The 23923-nt window shown below is 42.6% G+C and overlaps 2 protein-coding genes across 7 annotated transcripts in view; one reads left to right on the top strand and one right to left on the bottom strand.

Annotated features, from left to right (window-relative positions):
* The first annotated feature begins 2045 nt into the window (after positions 1–2045).
* On the top strand, positions 2046–23237 carry LOC140195266 (ADP-ribose glycohydrolase OARD1-like). 5 transcript variants are annotated; one of them, XM_072253333.1, is made up of 6 exons: positions 2046–2279; positions 4539–4591; positions 5844–5997; positions 10619–10677; positions 13484–13596; positions 13867–15126. In XM_072253333.1, the coding sequence occupies exons 2-6, from the start codon at positions 4559–4561 to the stop codon at positions 14093–14095; spliced, it is 588 nt and encodes a 195-aa protein (XP_072109434.1). In that variant the 5' UTR covers positions 2046–2279; positions 4539–4558; the 3' UTR covers positions 14096–15126. The 5 variants fall into 5 exon arrangements, 4 of the variants coding, with proteins under 4 accessions (XP_072109434.1, XP_072109432.1, XP_072109430.1 ...); XM_072253331.1 differs by having other exon boundaries at positions 2199–2279; positions 4542–4591; XM_072253329.1 differs by lacking the exon at positions 2046–2279 and adding an exon at positions 2525–2604.
* Positions 18755–23923, bottom strand: part of apobec2a (apolipoprotein B mRNA editing enzyme, catalytic polypeptide-like 2a) — a 31878-nt gene continuing 26709 nt past the window's right edge. For both annotated transcript variants that reach the window (XR_011885402.1, XM_072253335.1), the window contains one exon: positions 18755–19140. The gene's annotated coding sequence lies outside the window, so the exon portion shown is untranslated. The remainder of the gene's footprint in view (positions 19141–23923) is intronic.

The following is a 23923-nucleotide window of genomic DNA, read 5'->3' as shown; positions in this document are numbered from 1 at the left end:
AGCCTCCAACCTGATGGCATGAACATTGACTTCTCTAACTTCTGTTAATGCCCCACCTCCCCCTCGTATCCGATATTTATTTATTATTATTATTAATTTTTTCTCTCCCTCTCTCTCCTTTTTCTCCCTCTGTCCCTCTCACTATACTCCTTGCCCATCCTCTGGGCTTCCCCCCCCCTCCCCCTTTCTTTCTCCCCAGGTCTCCCGTCCCATGATCCTCTCACATCCCTTTTGCCAATTAACTTTCCAGCTCTTGGCTCCATCCTTCCCCCTCCTGTCTTCTCCTATCATTTCGGATCTCCCCCTCCCCCTCCCACTTTCAAATCTCTTACTAGCTCTAATTTCAGTTAGTCCTGACGAAGGGTCTCGGCCCGAAACATCGACTGTACCTCTTCCTATAGATGCTGCCTGGCCTGCTGCGTTCACCAGCATTTTTGTGTGTGTTGCTTGAAATTCCAGCATCTTTTGGAATTCACCTCACACTTCTCTGGGTTGAACTCCATCTGCCACTTCTCAGCCCACTTCTGCATCCTATCAATGTCTCTCTGCAATCTTCAACAATCCTCTACATATCCACAACACCACCAACTTGCCAACCCACCCTTCTACCCCCACATCCAGATCATTAATAAAAATCACGAAAAGTAGAGGTCCCAGAAGTGATCCTTGTGGGACACCACTAGTCACAACCCTCCAATCCGAATGTCTTCCCTCCATCACAACCCTCTGCTTTCTGCAGGCAAGCCAATTCTGAATCCACCTGGCCAAACTCCCCTGGATCCCATGCCTTCTGACTTTCTGAATAAGCCTACGGTGTGGAACATTGTCAAATGCCTTACTAAAATCCATCTAGATCACATCCACTGCACTACCCTCATCTATATGCCTGGTCACCTCCTGAAAGAACTCTATCAGGCTTGTTAGACACGATCTGCCCTTCACAAAGCCATGCTGACTATCCCTGATCAGACCATGTTTCTCTAAGTGTCCATAGATCCTATCTCTAAGAATCTTTTCCAACAGCTTTCCCACCGCAGACATAAGGCTCACTGGTCTATAATTACCCAGACTATCCCTACTACCTTTTTTGAACAACGGAACAACATTCGCCTCCCTCCAATCCTCCCGTACCGTTCCTACAGATAAAGTTAAGGCAGTAGAGCTGCAAATTGCTGTAAGCATGACCTGCCATTGTGCGATGCGTACAGTTGACCACCTGAGTGAAATCATGATAGCAGATGAGCATGGGAGCACACTGGAGCACATAAAGTTACATAAAACTAAATGTGCATGCTTAATCAAAAACATCATTTCGCCTGCACTGAAAGCTAATCTCATTGATGACTTTCAGAACAAGAAATATGCCATCATTATAGATGAATCTACTGACATTACAACACAAAAACACTTGTGCATTTTAGTTCAATTTTTAAGTGATAGGACAAAGTAACTGGATTTCTTGGTTTAATTCCGGTGCAAGAGGCTACAGGAGAAAATATTCAATTTGATTGACGAGGAAATCAAAAGATGTGGCCAGAGTCTTGTAAATTGCATTGGTTTTGCATCGGATGGTGCATCAAACATGGTTTGATCAAGGCTCAAGGCTTGAGAATAACCCAGTTTTTACTTATATAAAACTGGCACTCGTTTCACAGAGTCTTGCTGGAAAATTCATTGTTGTACATACTTTAAACTAAAAGTGAATGTCCCACTTTCAGGAGGTCAACCCTATTACTTTTTGGAAACAATAGCTTCAAGAGGAGATGTAGTTAACCATTCCTTTCACGCCCGTCCCAATGTTTATTATTTAAACGAAAGCTGGCACATTTTTACCCGCGTAAACGTAACGCCTAGCAGATTTATTCCTTCCGTAGCAATTAATATTTGTAAAAATAATCAAAAGTTATTGAAACGGCGAACAGAATGAGACAGTTGGCTGTGCAGTGGTCAGAGCTAGTGTATTTGATAAAATTACTTTAATTTTTAAGAATGATTGTAATACTGCCTCTAAAGTGACGCAGCCCGACTCTAGAGGAACAACACAATTCAGCGGCTCGAACGTCATCTCAGGGACAGGAAATTCCGCATTGCTGCCACACTTTCTGTTGCTGAAAAATCTCTGTACAGCTTCCACCTGGCGCATTTTGAACGAAAACAGAAAACGCCGCGGCAGGAAGGACAAGCGGGTCAGGACACAGACACACAATACCGACTCCTTCCCAGGGTCCTTCCAGTACTTCAATTTTCATTCGGTTTGCAGTCTGACTGCGCCATCTCTGGTATTTCTCTTCCGTTTACCGCTTCGGCTGGGCTAGGGCGACGGTTTTATATTGGCAGGAAGGGCTGGGATCTCCCCACCTCAAGCCGCCGCAGTACTGGCAGGTTCCGTACAGTCAACTCCCCGACCCGACCCGTTGTCTCCCCGACCTCTCCAACGAGATTATCATCGCTCGGAGTCGGAGACGGCGACGCGGAAACCTGCCGTAGATGTCGGGCTGGGTCACAATACCTCTTGCCCACACTCTTGAAGCCCGGAGCAACGTGCGGTGCAACTATACGGCCCCCTCCCGTCTCCAGGGTCAGAAGGCTCGGGAGTCCACCTTGGTAAACACGAGAAAGTCTGCAGACGGTAGAAATCCAAAGCAACGCAGACAAAATGCTGGAGGAACTCGGCAGGCCAGGCAGCATCAAGAAAAGAGCCCGACTGCTCCCCTTCCTTCCCAGTATAAGGTTCTCCACCCTAAACGTCGACTGTTTACTCTTTCCATAGTTTCTGCCTGGCCTGCTGAGTTCCTCCAGCATTGTGTGTGTGTGTGTGTGTTGGACCCTTGTGAACTGCGCGGCGTCTTTAATTGTCCCCTGGCGTTATTCCAACCGCGATCTGGCGAGCTTTCTGCCCCTCACTACAGTGGATTGTCTGTTAGTGGCTGTTCTGTAAGAGTTATTGTTCATTTGGTGGGCACGCTTCCTTTTTTTATTTTTGTGTAGCAGTTAATATATACCTTGATAGAATCTCGTTTGTAGCCAAAACTACGTTACCCCTTTAACGTCAATAAATGCTCCATGTTGATATTCCAGGAGCTGGCTGTAGGGCATGAGCTGTCCGAGTGTTCTCATTGGGGTCGGTGGGGGGGGGGGGGGGGTGGTTTGGGAACAGGCATTAAAAAATTGCAGGAATAGATTGACGTAGGAACCAATGGAATGGCCTTATCTGAAACCTTGTTTAAATTTAAATGTTTTTTTAAAATGTTCTTAAGGAAAATGAATCTTTAAGTTTTAGTAGGTTCCCTGATAAAAGATCCTGGCTCCAAGTTTTTCATCTGGTATCTGTTTCAAATGGTGCCCTTCCACGTACCTTCTCTGTCCCCATCTTCGCGGTTCTGCTGCATTCTCCTTCCCAGGGCCAGCCCGAGCCTGCTGTGGAAGATCTTGGTGCCTATGATTTCATAAGATCAATTTGTGGCAGGTATTCTTTGCTCTATATGAGTTTCAAAACACTCAGCTTCAGCTTTTTCTCTGCAGCACCACAAAGCAACCAAAGTTTGCTGTCTTAATTAATGTTATCCACTAAATCCAGCAAAGAAAGATGTCATATGTGGTATTTGCCTGTCCAAAATGCCTAGATCAGTAGCTTGCCTTGTAATAAAGTTTTGTGTAGGAGTTTGTAAGAATGTTTTTTAAGCCTTTCCCATATTGGATGAGGATATACTTTATTGAAGGTTTCAATAATATCCCACAGTTGTTTGCAAAGCATTTAAGCACATGAACATAGTGGTTTGCGCAGTGCTTTACAGTACCAGTGACCTGGGTTTACAGCCGGCCGTTGCCTGTAAGGAGTTTATACATTTGCCCCGTGACCTCATGGGTTTCCTCTGGGTGCTTCAGTTTCCTACCACAGTCCAAAAACTTAATGGTTGGTAGGTTAATTGGCTAAGTGAAATTAAGGGTTGTTGGATGGTGCAGCTCGAGGGGCTGGAAGGCTATTCTGGGCTGTGTCTCAATTAAAAAAATATATATATTTAATATGCTAATGGTGTTTGCAGGAATATAATAATTGAAATTTGACAGGTTAGCAAAGCAAAGTTAATGAAAAAAATTTTTAAAAATACATGTTCATTTAGAACACATGAGGAAGTTCTTTAGCCAGAGGTTGGTGAATTTGTTGCCACAGACAGCTGTGGAGGACAAGTCATCAGGTATATTTAAAGCAGAGGCTGATAGATTCTGGATTAGGAAGGGCATCAAGGATTGCAGAAAGAATGTGGGAGAATGGGATAGTTGGTCAAGCTTGGTTGAATGGTGGGACAGACTGGATGGGCTGAATGGCCTAGTTCTGCTCCTATGTCTTCTTTTCTTTACAAAGTGGGGAGGGGGAGAGAGTTGGAGGGAGGGAAGTTTGAGCACCTAAACAACTGAAGAGCCGGTGTTGGAGAATATTGTGTTTCAGCCGTTCTAGAAGCAGTAGAGTAGATAATTAACCAGTATCAGGCAGGATCAGGAGAATTGTGTAGTTAAATAAACACTCCTGTTATCTTCAGCAGGTAGGATAACCAAAAGGATGGATTATACTGAGAAAGCACCAAAGCACAATGTGAGTATGTGAATGTAATCATAATCTGCCTAAAAATAAGCTGCATTTTACTTTATTAAGGAACCAAAAGAAGTTCATCATAATGTAAGACTAATGATGTTTGCCTGATATAATGTCAAGGCTACTGCTTCTCCAGTTCTGACCCATTAGTTTTTGCTTTGGCCATATCTTCAGCAGTTGCTCACGCCCTGAACTTCCTGGAAATTACCTTTTTTTTTAAAGGGTCCTTAAGGCCATCTCTGACTGAATTATTATCGTCTCTAATAATATCCATAAAACATAGAAGCAGAATTAGGCCATTTGGCCCATCAAGTCTGCTCTGGCATTCGGTAATGGCTGATTTGTTATCTTTCTCAATCCCATTCTCCCACCTTCTCCCTGTAACCTTTTGATTCTTTAACTAATCCTGAACCTCTCAACCCTCTGCTTTAAATATACCCAATGACTTGGCCTCCACATCCATCTGTGGCAATGAATTCCACAGATTCACCATCCTCTGACTAAAATATTCACCATCTGTATTCTAAGTGGACGTCTCTCTATTCTGAGGCTGTGCCCTCTGGTCCTAGATTCACCCACTCTGGGAAACATCCTTCCTACATCCACTCTATCCAGCCCTTTCAACATTCGATAGCTTTCAATGAGATCCCGCCCCCTCCCCGATTCTGCTGAACTCCAGCGACTACAGGCTAGGAACCATCATACACTCCTGATATGTTAGCCTTTCACTCCAGGGACCATTCTCATGAACCTCTTCTTGACCCTCTCCAATGTCAGTAGATCCTTTCTTAGATAAAGAGCCAAAAATTGCTTTCAGTACTCCAAGTGGAGCCTCACCAAGTGCAGTCCAACCAATGCCTTATAAAGTGTCAGTATTATTTCCTTGCTTATACACTTAAGTCCTCTTGAATTGAATGCTCACGTGCGTTTGCCTCTTTGTGTCCGGTGGACAGCACTGGAACAGGTCTTTGGTCCAGCAAGTCCGTGCCAAATATCAAGCAGTCGTTTACACCATCCTGTGGGCATCATGATGGGGTAATGCTTAGGGCAATGTTCTTACAGCGGGGGGCATCGGAGTTGAGTTCAATTCTGGCGTCACCTGTATGTCCTCCCCACGGGGTGCATATTAGGTATGCTTTCGATGGTGAAAATAACTATATCAATGGGGAATTCTGAGCACGGGTGGAATAAGATACTGGGGACGGTGAGCCAGCTGTTAAATTTCTGTAACTGATTTTCTTTGCCGTCATAGGGCTTTGCTGTCTCATACGTGACTGGTGATCTGTTCCAGTGTCCAGCAGAAGAATCACTGGCACACTGCATCAGTGAGGACTGCCGTATGGGAGCAGGGATAGCAGTTGCATTCAGAAATAAGTTCCAATCCATCGCAGAGCTACGGAGCCAAAGTAAGAGATTGAAGTGAAGTTATTGTTCACTGATAGAACGTACATCTTGGTTTGACACTAAAACTTAAACCAAATATTCTTGTGACTGGTGAAATATTTGCTTAAGTTCTTTCGTTGCTGGCCTGTGCTCTATTCTCCTGTGTGTGTATGTGGACGTCAAGGGAAACATTTTATATTAGATTAAAATCTTTTTTTTAAAAGAAAAAGTTTCACAGATTTACAGGTTATCTAGTATTGTACTAGAGGTGTTACATGCTCAAGGAGATCTTTTTTTTTGGTGAGAATGCTGTAATGGTCTTTTGGAGGTCACCTGATGTGATTTTCCTGCCGTCATGAGGTCATGTGATGACGTGCCCCGTGACTATATAAGGGTCGACTCAGGTGACGCAGTAGGTTTTTGAGTTTGTAGATTTCCAGGTAGAACGTGTTGTGCCTCCGTTTCTGTTGCGTTTGTTTTTGTGACGCAGTTTCATTTTTAAAACGGTTGTACGTTCTGTTGGAAGATTCCATATTACTTGGACTGGAAATTCGTGGCTGGAAGTGCCAATTTACTCAATTCCAACAGTTTTGAAGGGAGAGTGAAGAATTCATCGAAGTGAAGGATCGAGAGAAGTCGGCATCGGTTGGCAGTTTAATAAAGGATCGACCTTACTGAGTCTTCGTTGAAGAGAAGCTGCATTGAGATAACTCTAGCAATAGCACAATGAGTTCATGCAAAGGCTCTGTCTCTCTAAAAGGAATTTAAGGTCAGTTGATTTAAACTGTTTATTTTCGGCATCGGGAATCCTGTGGACAGAACTGGCAGTAAAGGTGCGTCGGTGAAGAAATCGTTCTCCAGAGAAGTCTCTCCCGATTGAATGTGTAAAACTGTTGGACTTTTGAAGTTATCGCTTTAAGAACTATATCTGATTGTATCGCTTTAAGAACCAGAGCCGAGTGGAGTTGGTGAACGGCTGCATACCTGTTAACCTCCGGTTAAAGTTTTCCTTTTTTTTTTTTCCCCCTATCACTTTTACATGTTTAATAAATGTTTGGTTGTTTTTATAAAACCTGTCTCGATTAATATTCATTGTTGCCGGTTACGTAACAGAGGTCCCTTTTCAGAATAAGGGATTGTTTGCTCAGGATTTATTCAGGGTTAGTGGTAGTTCTTCATCTGATTATTGTTAAATCTATTGTGACGTATCTGCACGGAATTTTATAATAAAATTGCCACTGACCCTGCTTCTGTGAATAATGATAAATCCTTTAGATAAAAGGAATTGGGGAAAAAAAGGGCTAATTCTATAGGGCTGAGACTAGAGTAGTCAGTACAGTATTGTTGCCATTCCCAAAGAATCAGAATCAGGCTTATTATCACTGGCATGTGTGGTGAAATTTGTTAACTTAGCAGCAGTTTCCAATGAGTGGGCAGTCGCAAGGCTGCGGGACTGGATGGCATCCCAGGGCGGGTACTCAGGATGTGTACGGCACAACTGACAAGTGTGTTTACAGTCAGTTTTAATCTCTCCTTCTGCCAGTGTAGAGTGTCCTCCTGCTTCAAAACATCCAACGTTGTCCCTGTACCAAGGCAACATGTCTGAACGACTGGCGTCCTGTCGCACTCACCTCAATACTTAGCAAATGCTTTGAGAGGCTGGTCAAGGACTACATCTGCAGCTTGCTACCACCCAAACTGGACCCCAACAGTTCACCTACTGACACAACCAATCAACAGACAACATGTTAGCCACAGCTCTACATATTGTCCTTGCACACCTGGAGAAGAGGGATGCTTATGTGAGAATGCTGTTCTTGGACTACAGTTCAGCATTCAACACTATAGTTCCCTCTAGGCTTGACAAGAAGCTCAAAGACCTTGGCCTTAACCCTGCCTTGTGCAGTTGGATCCTGGACTTCCTGTCAGATTGCTGGCATGTGGTAAGAATGGACTCCCTCACCTCTGCCCCTCTGACCCTCAACAGAGGTGCCCCTCAGGGCTGTGTCCTAAGCCCCCTGCTTTACTCTCTGTATACCCATGACTGTGTTGCCACCCACAGTTCCAATCTGTTAATTAAATTTGCCGATGACACTACATTGATTGGCCTTGTCTCAAATAATAACAAGGCAGCCGACAGGGAAGAAATCATCTCTCTGACACAGTGGTGTCAAGAAAGCAACCTCTCCCTCAATGTCTCAAAAAAAGAGGAGCTGGTTGTGGACTACAGGAGGAATGGAGGCAGGCTAACCCCATTGACGTCAATGGATCTGGGGTTGAGAGGGTGAACAAATTTATGTTCCCTGGTATAAACATCACCGAGGATCTCAGGTGGTCTGTACAAACTGGCTGTGTGATGAAAAAGGCACGACTGCGCCTTTTACACCTCAGACGGTTGAAGAAGTTTGGTATGGGTCCCCAAATTCTAAGAACTTTAACCACAGGGGCACAATTGAGAGCATCCTGACTGGCTACATCACTGCCTGGTATGGGAACTGTACTTCCCTCAATCACAGGACTCTGCAGAGAGTGGTGCAGACAGCCCAGCGCATCTGTAAATCTGAACTTCCGGCTATTCAGGACCATTTTATAAAGACAGGTGTGTGAAAAGGGCCAGAAGGATCATTGGGGACCCGAGCCACCCCAACCACAATCTATTCCAGCTCCTCCCATCCAGAATACGGTATCGCAGTCTAAAAGCCAGGACCAACAGGCTCCAGGACAGCTTCTTCCACCAGGCCATCAGACTGATTAATTCACGCTGATATAATTGTATTTCTATGTTATGGTGACTGTCCTGTTGTACGTACTATTTATTACAAATTACTCTAAATTGCACATTTAGATGGAGATGTATAGAGGATTTACTCCTCATGTATATGAAGGATACAAGTTATAAAGTACATTCAAAATTCAATCCATTCAAAAATTCAGTTCAACGCAATATACATAATATGGAAGAAAACTAAATAAATCAATTACAGTATATGTATATCGGAGATTAAACATTATGCAAAAACAGAAATATATATATTGAAAAAGTGAGGTGATGTCCAAGAGTTCAATGTCCATTTAGGAATTGGTTGGCAGAGGGGAAAAAGCTGTACCTGAATCGCTGAGTGTGTGCCTTCAGGCTTCTGTACCTCCTACCTGATAGTAACAGTGAGAAAATGGCATGGCCTGGGTGCTGGAGGTCCTTAATAATGGACGCTGCCTTTCTGAGACACCGCTCCTTAAAGATGTCCTGAATACTTTGTAGGCTAGTACCCAAGGTGGAGCCGACTAAATTTATGACCCTCTGCAGCTTCTTTCGGTCCTGTGTAGTAGCCGCAGCCTGTCAGAATGCTCTCCGCGGTACATCTATAGAAGTTTTTGAGTGTTTTTGTTGACATACTAAATCTCTTCAAACTCCTAATGAAGTATAGTCACTGTCTTGCCTTCTTGGTAGCTGCATTAATATATTGGGAGCAGGTTAGATCCTCAGAGATCTTGACATCCAGGAACTTGAAACTGCTTATTCTCTGCACTTCTGATCCCTCTATGAGGATTAGTATGTGTTCCTTGGTCTTACCCTTCCTGAAGTCCACAATCAGCTCTTTCGTCTTACTGACGTTGAGTGCCAGGTTGTTGCTGCAACACCACTCCACTAGCTGGTATATCTTCGAAGGGAAGGTTGCTAAAGCACGGCAAATATTTGCCAAACAGGGCCCAGGATTGTGAGTCTTGACGGGTGCCACTTGAATGTCCTTTCTGAAGCATCTAATATTAAAGGGCACAAGAGTGGATGTAGGATGTTTCACCTAGCTGGGTAATCCTGAGGGGGATGATTAGTCTTGGGAGGGGGGCATTTTCAAGACTCAATGAGAAATTTCTTCACTCAGAGGGAAGGAAATTGTTGACTGTCTCTTCCTATTGGCACAATAAACTCTGTGATTGTTTTCAAAACTAGTATCAGTTTGGTTTTTGGATGTTAGAGGAATTGAAGGATATGGAGATGTGGTATTAAAATAGTGTGTGGTAGAAGATCAGCCATTGTATTGAGTGGCTGAGGGGACTGAAAGCCAATCCTTTTGTACAATATCCTTAAATAATGCTGGAAGGGATAAATGGCCTATCTCTACTCCAAATCTTAATATTTTCTGACTGAAATTCTTACAGCTTATGGTTGGTTTTTATCTTGGCCATCTTTGTACAAGAGTGCAATAAAAGTAGACCAGGTTGTTTTCTGAGATGGTATGTTTCACATGAGGAAAGGTTAAGCTGAACAGGCCTATACTTTAGAATGAGAGGAAATTCCAGATGGGATTGGATGTAGAGTTGATATTTCTACTTCCTGGGGTGTCAGGTTCAGACAGCAAGGAATTAGCCAAATACAAGTTGTTTCTTTCCCCCAATGGATAACAAATCTTGGAATTCACCACCCAAGAAATCTATGAAGGCCTAGTCCATCATTTGAGATTTATCAGTGCCAGATTTTCCAATATTATGGAGTTGGTGCAGGAAAGTAGTGCTGAGGCAAAAGGTTAGCCATCACGTTGTTGAATGGTAGACTTGGCAAAAAGGACCAAGTTGGTCTAATTCTGCTTTTTCTTGTGTTCTTGATAAACCCGTTACTAAAATGACCAACTTTTCTTTGCTTCACAGAGAAGAAAACTGGAGAAGTGGCAGTGCTGAAGAGAGACCAAAGATACATTTACTATCTGGTAAATCAAACACTATGATTGCTCACTATATGAAGTATTTTTAAAATTTTGATTCAAAGGTTCATTTATTATTAAGTTTACAATCCTGAAATTCTTCTTCTCTGGGTAGCCATGAAGCCAGGAATGAAAAGAAAGGTGGCACGGTCATCAACCCCCTCAAATCTCCCCAGCCGGCACAAAATAAAAGAAACATAAATGGAACTGGCATGTTAACCACCTCCCCCAAATCCCCCTCCCTGTTCAAAAAAAATGAGGAAGATCGGGGAAAAAATGCAAAATATAAAAATATATTAGACTGAAAGAAGTCTCTAGTGCAAGTCCACATCCAAAACACAGAAAACCTGGGCAACAGTCTCTGGGCACAGCGGGTGGCTCTCCCCTGTCCGGTAGCAGAGTGACCAAAAGACGGGCAGCTGGTACTCGCCCTCTGCACCAGATTCAATGTTTCAATCTCTTTAATTGGCGCACAATGGAAGCCTTAATCAGTGAAATGGAGTCGGACATCGGCTCGCGCCCCGTCCTGCAGCCTGCCCGCCATGAGGTTCGTGCATGCCTCCCAGAATTTTTCAAGGCAATAAATTGTTTTGCACGATATCAGACATACTAATAGCATTGTTCTCTGGTTTGACAAAATTCCAAAATGCGTCTATTATTTGCTTATGACTAAACTCAAGTGACTGAAGCTCACTGGTTGACGGTGACATTTCAGTGTTTGGTAATGAAACATTTGTGATCTGATTGTCTTTTAATCCTAGTTTTAATGTTCACTTAGTGCCAATTTGCATTTGGTATATTTTTGTGTCCAAGTTCTATCTGGTATAACAGGCTTCATTTGGGGCTTGTGCCAGTATATTATATGAACAATTTTAATGGCACAGTATTCTGTATTTTTATTTTTTCCTGCCGTGGTGTGGACAATGAAGCCCACCCAGATTGTACTTTTGAAATGTTTCCTTTTCCATATCCTTGTAAGACAAGTCATTCAGCCTACCTATTTTAAGCCAATTCACAGCAGTCCCATTTCCTCTAGGCACCAATTTACTTTGTAATTGATTTGTTAGTTCTTCAGTTCTGTATTTCATTTGTATATAAGGAGCATCTTCTAGTAGTGGCCAGTTAAACTATGACGCGGGAGAGAATGGAAGGACCTGGAGAAGGCCCGCGCTGTCACTAATTTAGTGGATAAATACAGGTCTGCAAGGGAAACATCGGAGATTTCCAAAGAAAGTAGGGAAAGAAATTTGATGCCAAATGATTTGGTTCAACGATGGTGCTAGACGATTATAAGACAGCAAATTTTACACCTTTGTTTAAAAATAGCTATAGGAATAACAGACAAAATAGGCAGTCACTCAAAGTTTGGATTAATAAAGGGAAGTCAGAGTTAATTTGTTTAGACAACTGACTTGATTTTTTTTTGGCTAAATTAACATGTGAATGTGCTTCTTTAACTTGCAAAAGGAGATTGATAGTGTCATAGACACACAAGGGATTCCGCAGATACTAGAAATCCAGACAACACAGAAAATGCTGGAGGAACTCAACAGGTCAGGCAGCGTCTAAGGAGAGGAATAATCAGTCAAAAGTTTTTAGTCGACACCCTGAAGGTTGGCATTGACTGTTGTGGCCTGATCTGCTGAGTTTCTCCAGCAAGATAGTGTCAGGTAATGGGCATAACATTAAGAGAAACAATTCCCATTGGCAGAAGGGAGTCAGCAAACAAGATAGAAGGAACTGGCACAGGAACCAAAAGTGATATGAGAAGTATTTTGTAGAGCAAGTAATTAGTGTGTGGAATGCACTGTAAGGGGAATAAGTGGGAAGCATTGGTAATTTTTCTCCAAAATTCAGCTGGCTAGTTTCTGGGAAGTTGAGGGATGGCTTTGGAGAAGCTAGATAGATTTCTCAGTCTAATTAGACTGTGATTAGCCTTGCTGCAGAAATTCTTCTATAGGCTCAACCACCAAACTAGAGCTTTATCAGTGACTTCCCTGCCATCATTAGATCAGATGTAGAAAGGACGCTGCCCGACCAGCTGAGTTCCTCCAGCGTGTTGTGAGTGTTAGAAAGAGTGTTAATTCCACAATGTCCAATTGCATTTCCAGTTCCAGTGTTGCTGTCCATTGTCTATGTGAAAGATAATCAAGATTCAATTCACACGTGGGATGAAGTAGTAAAATCACTTGTCATTCAAAGCATTGCCATCCTGAAGTCCCCTATCAATGCCCCAGAGCCCTGACCCAAAGCAAATGCCACAACTGCTGTTTGAATATCATGTGGTCAGTGATTCAAGTGCCACCCCAAAGCCGTCCCTTCACCTAGAAGGCACAACTTAAGGACAATGTGGAATACTCTCCTCTTGCCAGAATGAGTGACTTTACCTGCCTGGGTGAGAATCTCTCCATCCGAGGTGAAAGTGAACAGCAGCTGTTGTTTTTAAAACAGTACCTTCCTCCACTGGTGCACGCACTGGCTGTGGTATGTATGGTGTTGCTCACCAACACCATTCTGATGCACTTCCAAAGCCTCCTCCCATCACCAAGAAGCACAAGGATGGCTGCAAAAGTTGTTCTTCATTTCTGATTTGAGAATTCAGAGTTTGAGAGAAATATTTTAAGAAATCCGATGTTAGAATATGCTTCAGTAATCAAATTGATTTTTGTTATTACATTTCCAAACTATTTATATGCTATTTAGTTGAGACAGTGCCTTGCCTTTACCTTGAACAAATAACCAGTTTAATGTTTCACTCTCTATTAATCCAAAGAGTAATTGGTTAATATTAAGTGGGATTATTATTGCACAGATTACTAAAAAGAAAGCCTTTCAAAAGCCAACTTATGAAAGTCTACAGAGCAGCCTGGAGGCCATGAAGAGACACTGTATCAGAAATCAAGTCACATGCATCTCAATGCCCAGGTAATAGAACACCCTGGTCTAGATAAATGAGCAAAACATTAATGGGGGTGAGGGAGAAATATAATGCAAGCTGGGTGTTGCATATTAATGTGAAATTGTTATGTATGAACGTGAGATTTATTTTTTTTAAATGTTCAGCTATCTAAAGGCAGGATCTTTGTTGCAGCATTTGAAAGTATGGGGTTATACTGACTTTTTTACATAGACTATCATTTGAAGCCAAAAATCACTAGTATGGACTACTTTTCTTCTAATTGTCTTTCTTTACAGGATTGGATGTGGATTGGACAAACTCAGCTGGAATAAAGTTGCTCAGATAATTCATGATGTCTTTAAGAACACTGACATTGTTATCACTGTGTACTCGCTGAGCAGCTCTGTGGCTTGCTGCTTTGAGTGGAAACGTGGTCAGACGAGTAACTCTTTGGATTGCCATCAAAAACCAAGTAGTTTGTGTTTAAAGATGTGGTCCAAAGGAATAGGAAGCAGCAAGAACTGAAAACTAGGACTTGTAATTGATTGAACCTGGTTGGTATACTCATCTAAAAGTGGGAATAGTTTCTGGGAGTTTTTGATTAAATGAAACATCTTCATCCTGTGGGAATTTCAGAATGCTGGTATTGAGATAAAATCACTTCAGCTTGTATTCTGTGCTTAAGCGTTACTGATGCTGTTAGGGAATGGATGTTGAGTGTTTCCTAGATTTCATATTATAGAAAGTGAAGATGGACTTTTAACAAAGGAGAAAATGTGAGTTTGGCCTTTTGCTCCAGTAGATGGGGAGAAGCAACATAGACTTGAAGGCATAACCTGAAAGTGGACTGGAACCAAGAAACCTGGAGGTTCATTTGTGTAGACCTTTGATTATATTAAGAATAGATGGTAAAGTGTAATGATCTTAGATGCCATGTAAAAAGTACAAAACTACGAAAGTTGTGTTGAATGTTTTATAAAGTATGCATACTGTTCTGGTCATCATAAACTTAAGAAACTGAAGCCTTTGTACACTGATCAGATTTGTGAAGATGCTTCCAGGAATAGAGCTACAAATTTTGTTAGAGAATCTGGGGTTGTTTCAGTAAAAAGATTAGTTTGGAATGTGAGGTAGAACTTTGTTCAGCAAGAGCTGATAGCTTGCCACCTATAACTATGGGCAATCAATGATTTCAAAAGGAAATTGGAATAGCACCTGAATGAAATAAGCTTATAAACATATGTGGGAAAGCAGGGAATGTGATTGGCTGAATGGGTCGACAGAGACCTGATGTCGACTGAATGCGCTGAAGTAATAATTCTAAGACCCAGTGGCTATTTTACATCCTGCTAGTGAGGTGGGAAACATTTGATCGTAAACTAGTTGTATCATGGGGAGCTTTAACAAAACATTGTGAAAGTTATCCATCTGGTTGTGTGTAGAAGCTTGCTTAGGCTTTAAGAATTGTTTGGGTGAAATGCACAATTAAAGCACCCAGTAGGAGTGTTTGAGTGCCTGAAACAAATCCAATTAAAGTCTTTCTGAAAATGTGAGAATTCTGTAGGCTCCAGTGCAGTTGTACAATTCATTATGTACACATGCAAAATTCTGGAGAAATTCAGTGGGTCAGGCAACATCTGCACTGTTTCTAGGTTTTGACCCAACACAGACTCTTCATTTCCCTCTATAGGAAGCATGCCTGAGCACTGAATAACACACACAAAATTCTGGAGGAACTCAGCAGCTCAGGCAGTATCTATGGAGAAGAATAAGCAGTTGTCGTTTTGAGCTGAAAACCTTCATCAGGACAGGAAAGGAAGAGGGAAGAATCCAGAATAAAATGGGTGGGGGGGGATGGTTGGAGGAAGGTAGAAAGTGATAGGTGAAGCTAGGAGGGTGTGGGGGTTGTTTGAATTAAGAAGCTGGGAGATGATAGGTGGAAAAGGTGAAGGGCTAGTGGAGGAATCTGATGGGAGAGAAGAGTGAGCTATGAGAGAAAGAGAAGGAGAAGGGACCAGGGGGAAGAGTTAGGTGAAGAGAAGGGGTGAAAGGGAAACCAGAATAGGGAATTGAAGGGGGCGGGGAGCTTAAAAAAATTAATATTCATGCCATCAGTTTGGAGGCTAGCCACATGGAAAATGAGGTTTTGCTCCTCCAACCTAAGAATAGTAGAGCATGCCGTGTCTTGAAAGTAGTCTATTTGCTACACAGGGAGAAAATTCAAAAATCCAAGTTGCAAAGGGACTTGGGAGAAGGCTTCGATAAAGTAGATGCGAAGAGGGTGTTTCCTATGATGAGGAGACTAGTACTGGAGGACACAGCCTGAAAACAGAAGGACGTACATTCAGAATGGAGATGAGGAATTTCTTTAGCCAGAGGGTGGTGAATCTGTGGAATTAGTTGCCACAGGTGGTTGCCCGATTGTTGATTGTATTTAAGACGGAGGTTGATATATTCTTAATTAATCAGGGTGTTAAAGGTAATGGGGAGAAGGCAGGAGAACTGCATTGAGAGAAAGATGGATCAGCTATGATCAAATCATGCAGCAGACTTAATGAGCTGAATGCCCTAATTCTGCTCCAATGTCTTATGGCCTTGTGTCAAAATGGAGATTGGAATTAAAATGGTTGGCCACCAGGAAATCCTGTTTTTAGCAGATGGAGCGAAGGTACTCGACAAAGCGGTCCCCCAGTCTTCGTTGGGTCTCACCAATGTGAAGGAGGCTGCATCGGGAGCACCGGACACAATGGACAAGCCCAGCAGATTCACAGGTAAAGTGTTGCCTACCTGGAAAGATTGTGCGGGGCCCTGAATGGAGGAAAATGGACCTGTGTATCACTTTTGCTTGCAGGGATAAGTTCCTACAGAGAGATCAGTAGGGAGGTAAGAATGGACACGGGATCACAAAGAGAGTAGTCCCTGAAATAATCTGGTTTAAAAACAAATTATAAGATGGGCTGCTCCAATTTGTGTCTTTCTGGACAATATAAGCTTTGATGTATATGCAGATATTGAACTGACACCATTGCTGATGGGACATTAGGAGTTTGAAGAGATTTGGCATGTCAACAAATACACTCAAAAACTTCTATAGTTGTACTGTGGAGGGCATTCTGACAGGCTGCAAAACTGTCTGGTATGGAGGGGCTACTGCACAGGACCGAAAGAAGCTGCAGAAGGTTGTAAATCTAGTCAGCTCCATCTTAGGTACTAGCCTACAAAACACCCAGGACATCTTCAGGGAGCAGTGTCTCAGAAAGGCAGTGTCCAGTATTAAGGACCTCCAGCACCCAGGGCATGTCCTTTTCTCACTGTTACCATCAGGTAGGAGGTACAGAAGTCTGAAGGCACACACTCAGCGATTCAGGAACAGCTTCTTCCCCTCTGCCATCCGATTCCTAAATGGACATTGAAGCTTTGGACACTACCTCACTTTTTTTTAATATACAGTATTTCTGTTTTTTTGCACAATTTTAAAAATCTATTCAATATACGTAATTGATTTACTTGTTTATTTAGTATTATGTTTTATTTTAATTATTTTCTCTCTCTCTACTAGATTATTTATTACATTGAACTGCTGCTGCTAAGTTAACAATTTCACGTCACATGCTGGTGATAATAAGCCAGATTCTGATTCTGATCTAGCTTATATAAAGTTACGTAAACTGTCACCTTGGTCGGTCGCTCTCTCTGTCTCTCTCTCTCCCCCTCTCGCGCCCTCTCACCTTTCAGTTCCACCGGAATCTGGGCACTCTGCACGACGTCTACCATTTTACCAACTTTCAAGTCCCTCCCCCTCCCCTCACTGCCTTGCCTTCACTATGGAATTCTACTCCCTACACAATTCCCTACCCCGATGGGAGGACCTGAAGAACTCCAGTTACCTTTTTAAACGTGGATTTAATCAGTTCCCCTCTTAACGCTTGCCTATGTCTGGCAGAATTTGTTTATCCAGAACAAATTCTCCTTTGATTACTATCGCTTTCTCCAAATCCAAGCAATAGGCCTAGATATGACTGCCTTGCATTGGCTACACCGAGCAATCTCTTTTCCAAATCTGCTCTGGCTTCACTCCAACTTTAAACACTACAATTAGTTCAAGAATTGGTTCTGCCTCAGCAGCTGTGCAGAACTCATTAATTTCATCAACTTCTCTGTTAACTTGCACCTGTCCTCAAGATTACTGGGACTTTTTCAGATGCCTCTCCTTTCCTGATCTGTCTCCATCTTGAGACAAACTATCCAAAGCATTTACTACAAACTTATTGACTCCCATGGTTCCCTAGATTACATCTCCCACTCTGTCCTTTGCTGGGATGCCATGCCTTTCTTCCATCCCCCCCCACCCATTCTTATCCTCCCTAACATACAATAGGGATAGAATTCTCTTGGTCTGTATACCCCATCAGCCTCGGCATCCAGCACATCATTCTTCAAAACTTCCACCAGATTTAATGTGATCCCACACGCCCCTTTCCACTATCAGCAGGAATCACACTGGCAACCTCCCCTCTGCTTTAATGTAACCTCCTTTATCCGTGAGACCACTTCTGTAGCAAAATTTTCCATGACCATGATTGTTCTTGGCAAGACCATGATTACCCACGTCATGCGGCAGAGTAAAACAAAGAAATGAAAATTTCCATTAGTGTGTGGTGGAGTAATAGAATTTAGGCAGAGTTGTTGGGAATTTAAAAGGAATAAAACATGCTTGGTGTAAACAGGTGTTTCATAGTTGACTTGCACTTGGAGTGAAGTGTGGTATGATTGACTGTGAGCATGCTCAAGTGAGAATGATTCTTACAGCTGTCTTTCCATAACAGATCTACATTGCTTTTAGCAGCAATATACGTGGTAGAAGTGACCCTTTCATAAATTGGTCATTGGTGCACAAGATAACACCTGGATGTGCCACTTAAAATAAACTGATTTGTCAGTAAATTGCTGCATATCAGTATGTGTTGTGTTCCAGTTATTTGAAGAGCTGTTTAAAGTTAATCAATTTGTTTATGATAATTTTCATGATTAAACATCTTGTGAAAGATAAGTCTTGGGATAGAAATAAAAAAAACTACCAGAAACCCTGAAGGTGAATCCAGAAGTTTCAGTTGTAAATGGTGTGAGGTAGGAGATGAGATGCTGACAGACCTGAAATGAAAGAACTAAACAGCTAAAGGGTACACAGTGTTTTATTGTAAAGCATAAAGCAGCAGTGAATACTGAATATGACACACTGACGTGTCCTACATGACACTGGTGTTCTCTACACAAAGTATTGCATTTTATTAACATGAAACCTTCTTACAGGCTTCAGGCAGTCCAGTATTTAAAACCACAGTAAGTAGCTTGGAGCTTCATTTCGATTGGGACATTTCACAGTAACTGCTATCAAAGAACTCGAGTTCAAGACATTAAGTACGTGTTCAAGAAACTTGATGCATTTCCAGAAGTAAAAGCAAATTCCTTTCAGTTCTGTCCGAGTGAATAAATAACCTTAGCTTCTTCACTGATGCTCGCTGTGCTGTGTGGAGTTATTGAAGTGTTTGGCTTTAACAGCACGCAATATTCTACAATAAAGAGAAGTGTACAATTATTTAACAATATTGTCCATTAGCTGTTACATATAAAGTTCAGCAGGTTATTTTTGGCTTCAGTGTGTTCTTTGTACTGAATATGTTTTAGTGATTATTGGCATGCTGCTGAATGTTGGTAAGGACTCCAAATCCACTGCTGCTCCTTGAACTTGCCACAGGTTAATTTGTGGTCACCTGAGAAAGCAAACGGCCTTAATTACTAAACAGACAGCAAAGCTGGCATTGCAGGAACTTACCCAGGATCTCACTGAAGAAGAAAATCCTGTATGTGCTGAAGTTTCTGAAACACAATGTGTGGCCTTCAGGCTTCCATGATGCATTGCAGAGCTATGTTTAACAGCAGATTAACGTCTAGCTACAGAACCACACACATGGAATATTCCTGGCCAGACAGCCACATATGGATTAGAAAGATTAGAATTGGTGCCAACCGCAGTCAGCTCTTTCCCACTGCATAATTAGAAAAGTTTCCATGCTCATAGTACTGACTGGATTATGGAGAGGTATGTCATTTTTCTGGACTGTCTTCCCGATAAATACTGAGACAGCTGATTTGCTTTGTGAACGTATACAAGACTCACATATGCCATAAAATGATATAAACCAAAATAAGGAATTATCAGTTCACTCCACGGGAAGCTGTTTCATCCACTATATGGAGCAGCTCTCTATAGCCTTCAGCATTTCTTGTTGCCTCTGTCTGTATTAATGGGCTGGTGCCCATTATCCATGGTGGATTGAGCCTTGCCTCATTAGCAACACACAGGTCCTGGCGTAGATGAAAACCAACGTAACTCTGCTCCAAGTGGAGTTTGACCTACTTTGAGATAGAGGGAGACCTTATTTGATGCTAGCGCTAAATGCAAATATGCTTTAGTGCACTAACAAAAGGTGAAATGTAATAATAGACTTTATATCTACTTTATGATATATCATTAATCCATGTAACATTTGTACAATGAGCAAGAAAAAAAACGAATTTATATTAGGAATTTATTTTAGTTTAAAGAATGTTTGAAGTAGAGAGAGAGACATCTTACAGGGTGGGAACCATTTGCAAACTGTAAGTCTCGTCAGGAGTGAGTCGCTGTTTGAAGTAGTGACTGATAACGAACTGGAGTGGGTCTAATTCCTAGCGGAAAGATTTACTAGTGCTGCAGGCCAGGGGGGTGGGGATGGAGAGGGTTCAAGCTAAAGTTGCAGGGCAATGGGTACCAGGAAGCCAGAACAGAGTGTGGAGTGGTTGTAGAGAAAAATGTTACTAAGCCTTTAATACAAAGTCAGGAGCATGGTGGGACTAATGTTCTGAGCTGTGTATATTTTAATGCAAGGAGCATTGTAGGAAAGGCAAATAAACTTGGGGCATGGATTAGCATGTGGAATTATGACATTGTATCAGTTAGTGAGGCTTGGTTGCAGGAAGGGCAGGACTGGCAGCTCAGTATTCCGGAGTTCTGGAGTTTTAGGTGTGACAGAGCGGGAGGAATTAAAGGAAGAGGGGTAGCATTACTAGTCAGGGTTACGGTCAGGATGGGACTAGGCATTTTCAATCCGAGTCTCAGCCTGGAAAGGGTCCTGACTATGGAAACATCATGTGTGGACGCAGTACCCAAGAAGGGCCAACTAAATATCTTAAATTACTACTGTCTACTGGCCCTGACCTCACACATCTTGAAGACTCTAGAGAGACTGGTCCTAGCTCACCTTTAACCCTTTTCCAGATCTGCCCTCGATCCCCTGCGCTTTGCCAACCAGGAGCACATTAGAGTTGATAATGCTGTCAACTACCTGCTGAACCGAGCTTAGTCCCATCTGGATAAGCAGGGCAGCACTGTGAGGATCATGCTTTTTGATTTCTCAAGTGCTTTCAATACCATACAGCCCTCATTGCTGGGGAAAAGCTCCGTTCAATGCAGGATGGCATTTCCATTGAATCCCGGATAAGGGACTACTAGATTGGCAGACCGCAGTTTGTACAGCTTCAGAGCTGTGTGTCAGACATGGCTATAAGCAGCACTGGGGACTGTGTTGGCTCCCTTCCTGTTTACCCTGTATACCTCGAACTTTAGATACAACACTGAGTCATGTCATCTGCAGGAATTCTCTGATGATTCAGCAATAGTTGGGTGTATAATGGGAGGATGAATACAGGGCCCTGGTGGAGGACTTTGTCAAATGGTACAAGCTGGATCATCTGCAGCTCCACATCAGTAAGACAAAGGAGATGGAGATGGAGATGGACCTTAGGAAGGCTAAGCCTGCATTGCTCCCTGTTATTATTGATGGTGAGGACGTGGATGCGATGAGACCCTACAAATATGTGGGGGTGCACCTGGACGACAGGCTTGAGTGGAGCACCAACACAGAAGCTGTGTACGAGAAGGGACAGAGTCGCCTCTTTTTCCTGAGGTCCTTTGGAGTCTGCAGGCCTCTCCTTCACATGTTCTACCGGTCTCTTATCGCCAGTACAATCGTCTATGCGGTGGTGTACTGGGGCAATGGCATCAACATGGGTGATACCAACAGGCTCAATAAACTGATTAGGAAGGCTGGCTCTGCTATGGAAATCAAACTGCTCACACTGGAGCCTGTGGCAGAACAAAATACCCTACAGAAAATAATGGCAATTCTGGGCAATGTTTCTCACCCTCTGGATGCCACATCGGCTGAACATAGGAGCACTTTTAGTAATAGACTAAAGCAATTGTGGGGTGTATGGGGTGTCTAGGGAGGGGTAGCACCTCTGGTGGGGGGCCTGCCGTGCCCTTTTTCAGGGCAGCTCGTCCACCTTTGGACCCCACCCGGCGCTCAGCTCTCACCTGTGGCTCCAAGTAGCTTTAACGCACCCCGGTAAACCGTCTCGGCAGACGGGCCAAACTAGGTGAGGGTAGCCGACGGGTCCTCGACCCTCGGTGAGGTAGGGGATCTGCCTGTCCCAGCGTGTGAAGTCAGGCCATGGCAGATTGAGTGGAAAAGTTCGATTAATGGTCCAACGGTCAAGAAGGCAGGCCGGCAGGCGTGGTGGAGCGCTAAGAGCACGACGAGGGACTTAGACTTACTGCTCATCCACTGCAAGAGGTGGTGATCTCACCCGGCAGAAGGCAAAGGCAAACCGCTGCTGTCACCTGCCGAGTACATGATTTCCCAATATGTCAGAGCGGCGTGGAGGGAAATCGTCCGCCGACTGGAAGTTCCAGATGCGACCTAACGACGAAAGCTATTGTGTTGCTCCAAAGAGAGCTATATGAGGCCATTCTTAACCTCAGCCATTAGGCTCTATAATGAGTCAGCCTATAGCCGGGGAAGTGATGACCCCCCCCCCCTCCTGTTAGACTATTTGAGGAAACCTATTTTTTTAATTCTTTCTTGCTTCTCTTGTATTTGTACTGTGCACTTGTAATGCTATTGTGACACTGTAATTTCCTTTAGTATCAATAAAGTATTAGCTATCCAATGGTTCAGCACGGACTAGATGGGCCAAATGGCCTGTTTCTGTGCTGCCGTGTTCTATGAATCCAATCTAAAATAATGATAGAATGTAATGTTTTATTCCTAATTTTCCAAGTTAAAGATTTTGAAATAATAACCAATTACAGGCTGCTTCTCGTTGCCTGGCATTGATTCTGAAGTTTGATCTACGTACTGTATATTCTCTGACTTAACTTGACGTGATGAGACGAGTGGTTCAACTTTACTATGCATTACCAGAACAAATATTAAACAATTGAATTTAAAACCTTCTTAAAATACAGATACACAACTTCAAACCGTCAGGCACAGCCTTAACCTTGGACCAAAAGGGCTGCAGATCTTCCAGAGTTAAGGTGAAACAGAAATAGCTGCTTCTGATGGAGTGAGAAGTCTACGTGAAAGGAACAGCTAAAACTGCTGGCGTCGAGTTCCAGCACGTCAGACTGTGATGCCGCGGGACAGACCATCACGTATCTCGCTCAGATGGTCTCGCTTCAAATTATTATCCTTTATCCATTGTAAATCATGATAACGCTTGTGTATTTCCAACAGGTTCTGCGTTTTTACGCATGAGTATTAAAAGTTTCTCCTTTGTCCTGTTTAGTGAATATCTTGAGTACAAAACTTCAATCCACCCAATCGAATAATGAGCTTGCATTCAATGAACTGGGCCGTGTACTCAGTCCCTTCTCATAGCACCTCCAAATTACATGTACCCACATTCCTATATACATTTTATATCCTAAAAAATGGCAGTTATGAATTTTTATTGCCAGCAGATATAGCAGCGAAATATCAATTCTGTGAGAGATACATTTTTGAAGTCTCACATTTTCAGCCCGTCTCTAATCTAAAACCCTAAAGTAATAAACAATAGTTTGTTGCTTTCCTGTCAGTTTCATTTAATATCAGGAATAATAGAATCACGTCATTCCTGAATCTTTTTTAAAATAAATCTTTGTGTGAAATCTTGTAATTGAGACATCGGATCAAAGTATACTTTCAATGAATATATCCTGAATTTAAAGCTCACATTGTCCTGAAGATTCTGTGTGGCAAGGTAGCAGTCCATTCGGCTTTTTGATTATTTCCCATGTCTATGACATAGTCATCATTAATTTAAAAGGAACCCAAGGTTCTTAGAGCGAAGAAAGTAACCCACCAATCAATATTCAGGGCACACTTACACTGAGTGTGAATAACTTTGAAGTTGCTTGCATGAAAATTTATTTGCCACAGTTTACCTGTTTGGTAAATCCTTTAATACCACGTTTTAATGCTTCCA

This window comes from Mobula birostris, chromosome 3 (assembly GCF_030028105.1).
Source record: "Mobula birostris isolate sMobBir1 chromosome 3, sMobBir1.hap1, whole genome shotgun sequence".
Classification (NCBI taxonomy): domain Eukaryota; kingdom Metazoa; phylum Chordata; class Chondrichthyes; order Myliobatiformes; family Myliobatidae; genus Mobula; species Mobula birostris.
The sequence above is the reverse complement of the archived record's forward strand: the minus strand, read 5'-3'. Positions and strand labels throughout refer to the sequence as shown.

What these genes read in the sequence shown, in the direction of transcription:
- LOC140195266 (XM_072253333.1), top strand. Translation starts at nt 4,559, where the DNA reads ATGGATTATACTGAGAAAGCACCAAAGCACAAT. An exon ending in CGCAGAGCTACGGAGCCAAA is followed by an intron (nt 5,998 to 10,618) that starts GTAAGAGATTGA and finishes TTTGCTTCACAG; the next exon opens with AGAAGAAAACTGGAGAAGTG. An exon ending in AAAGATACATTTACTATCTG is followed by an intron (nt 10,678 to 13,483) that starts GTAAATCAAACA and finishes ATTATTGCACAG; the next exon opens with ATTACTAAAAAGAAAGCCTT.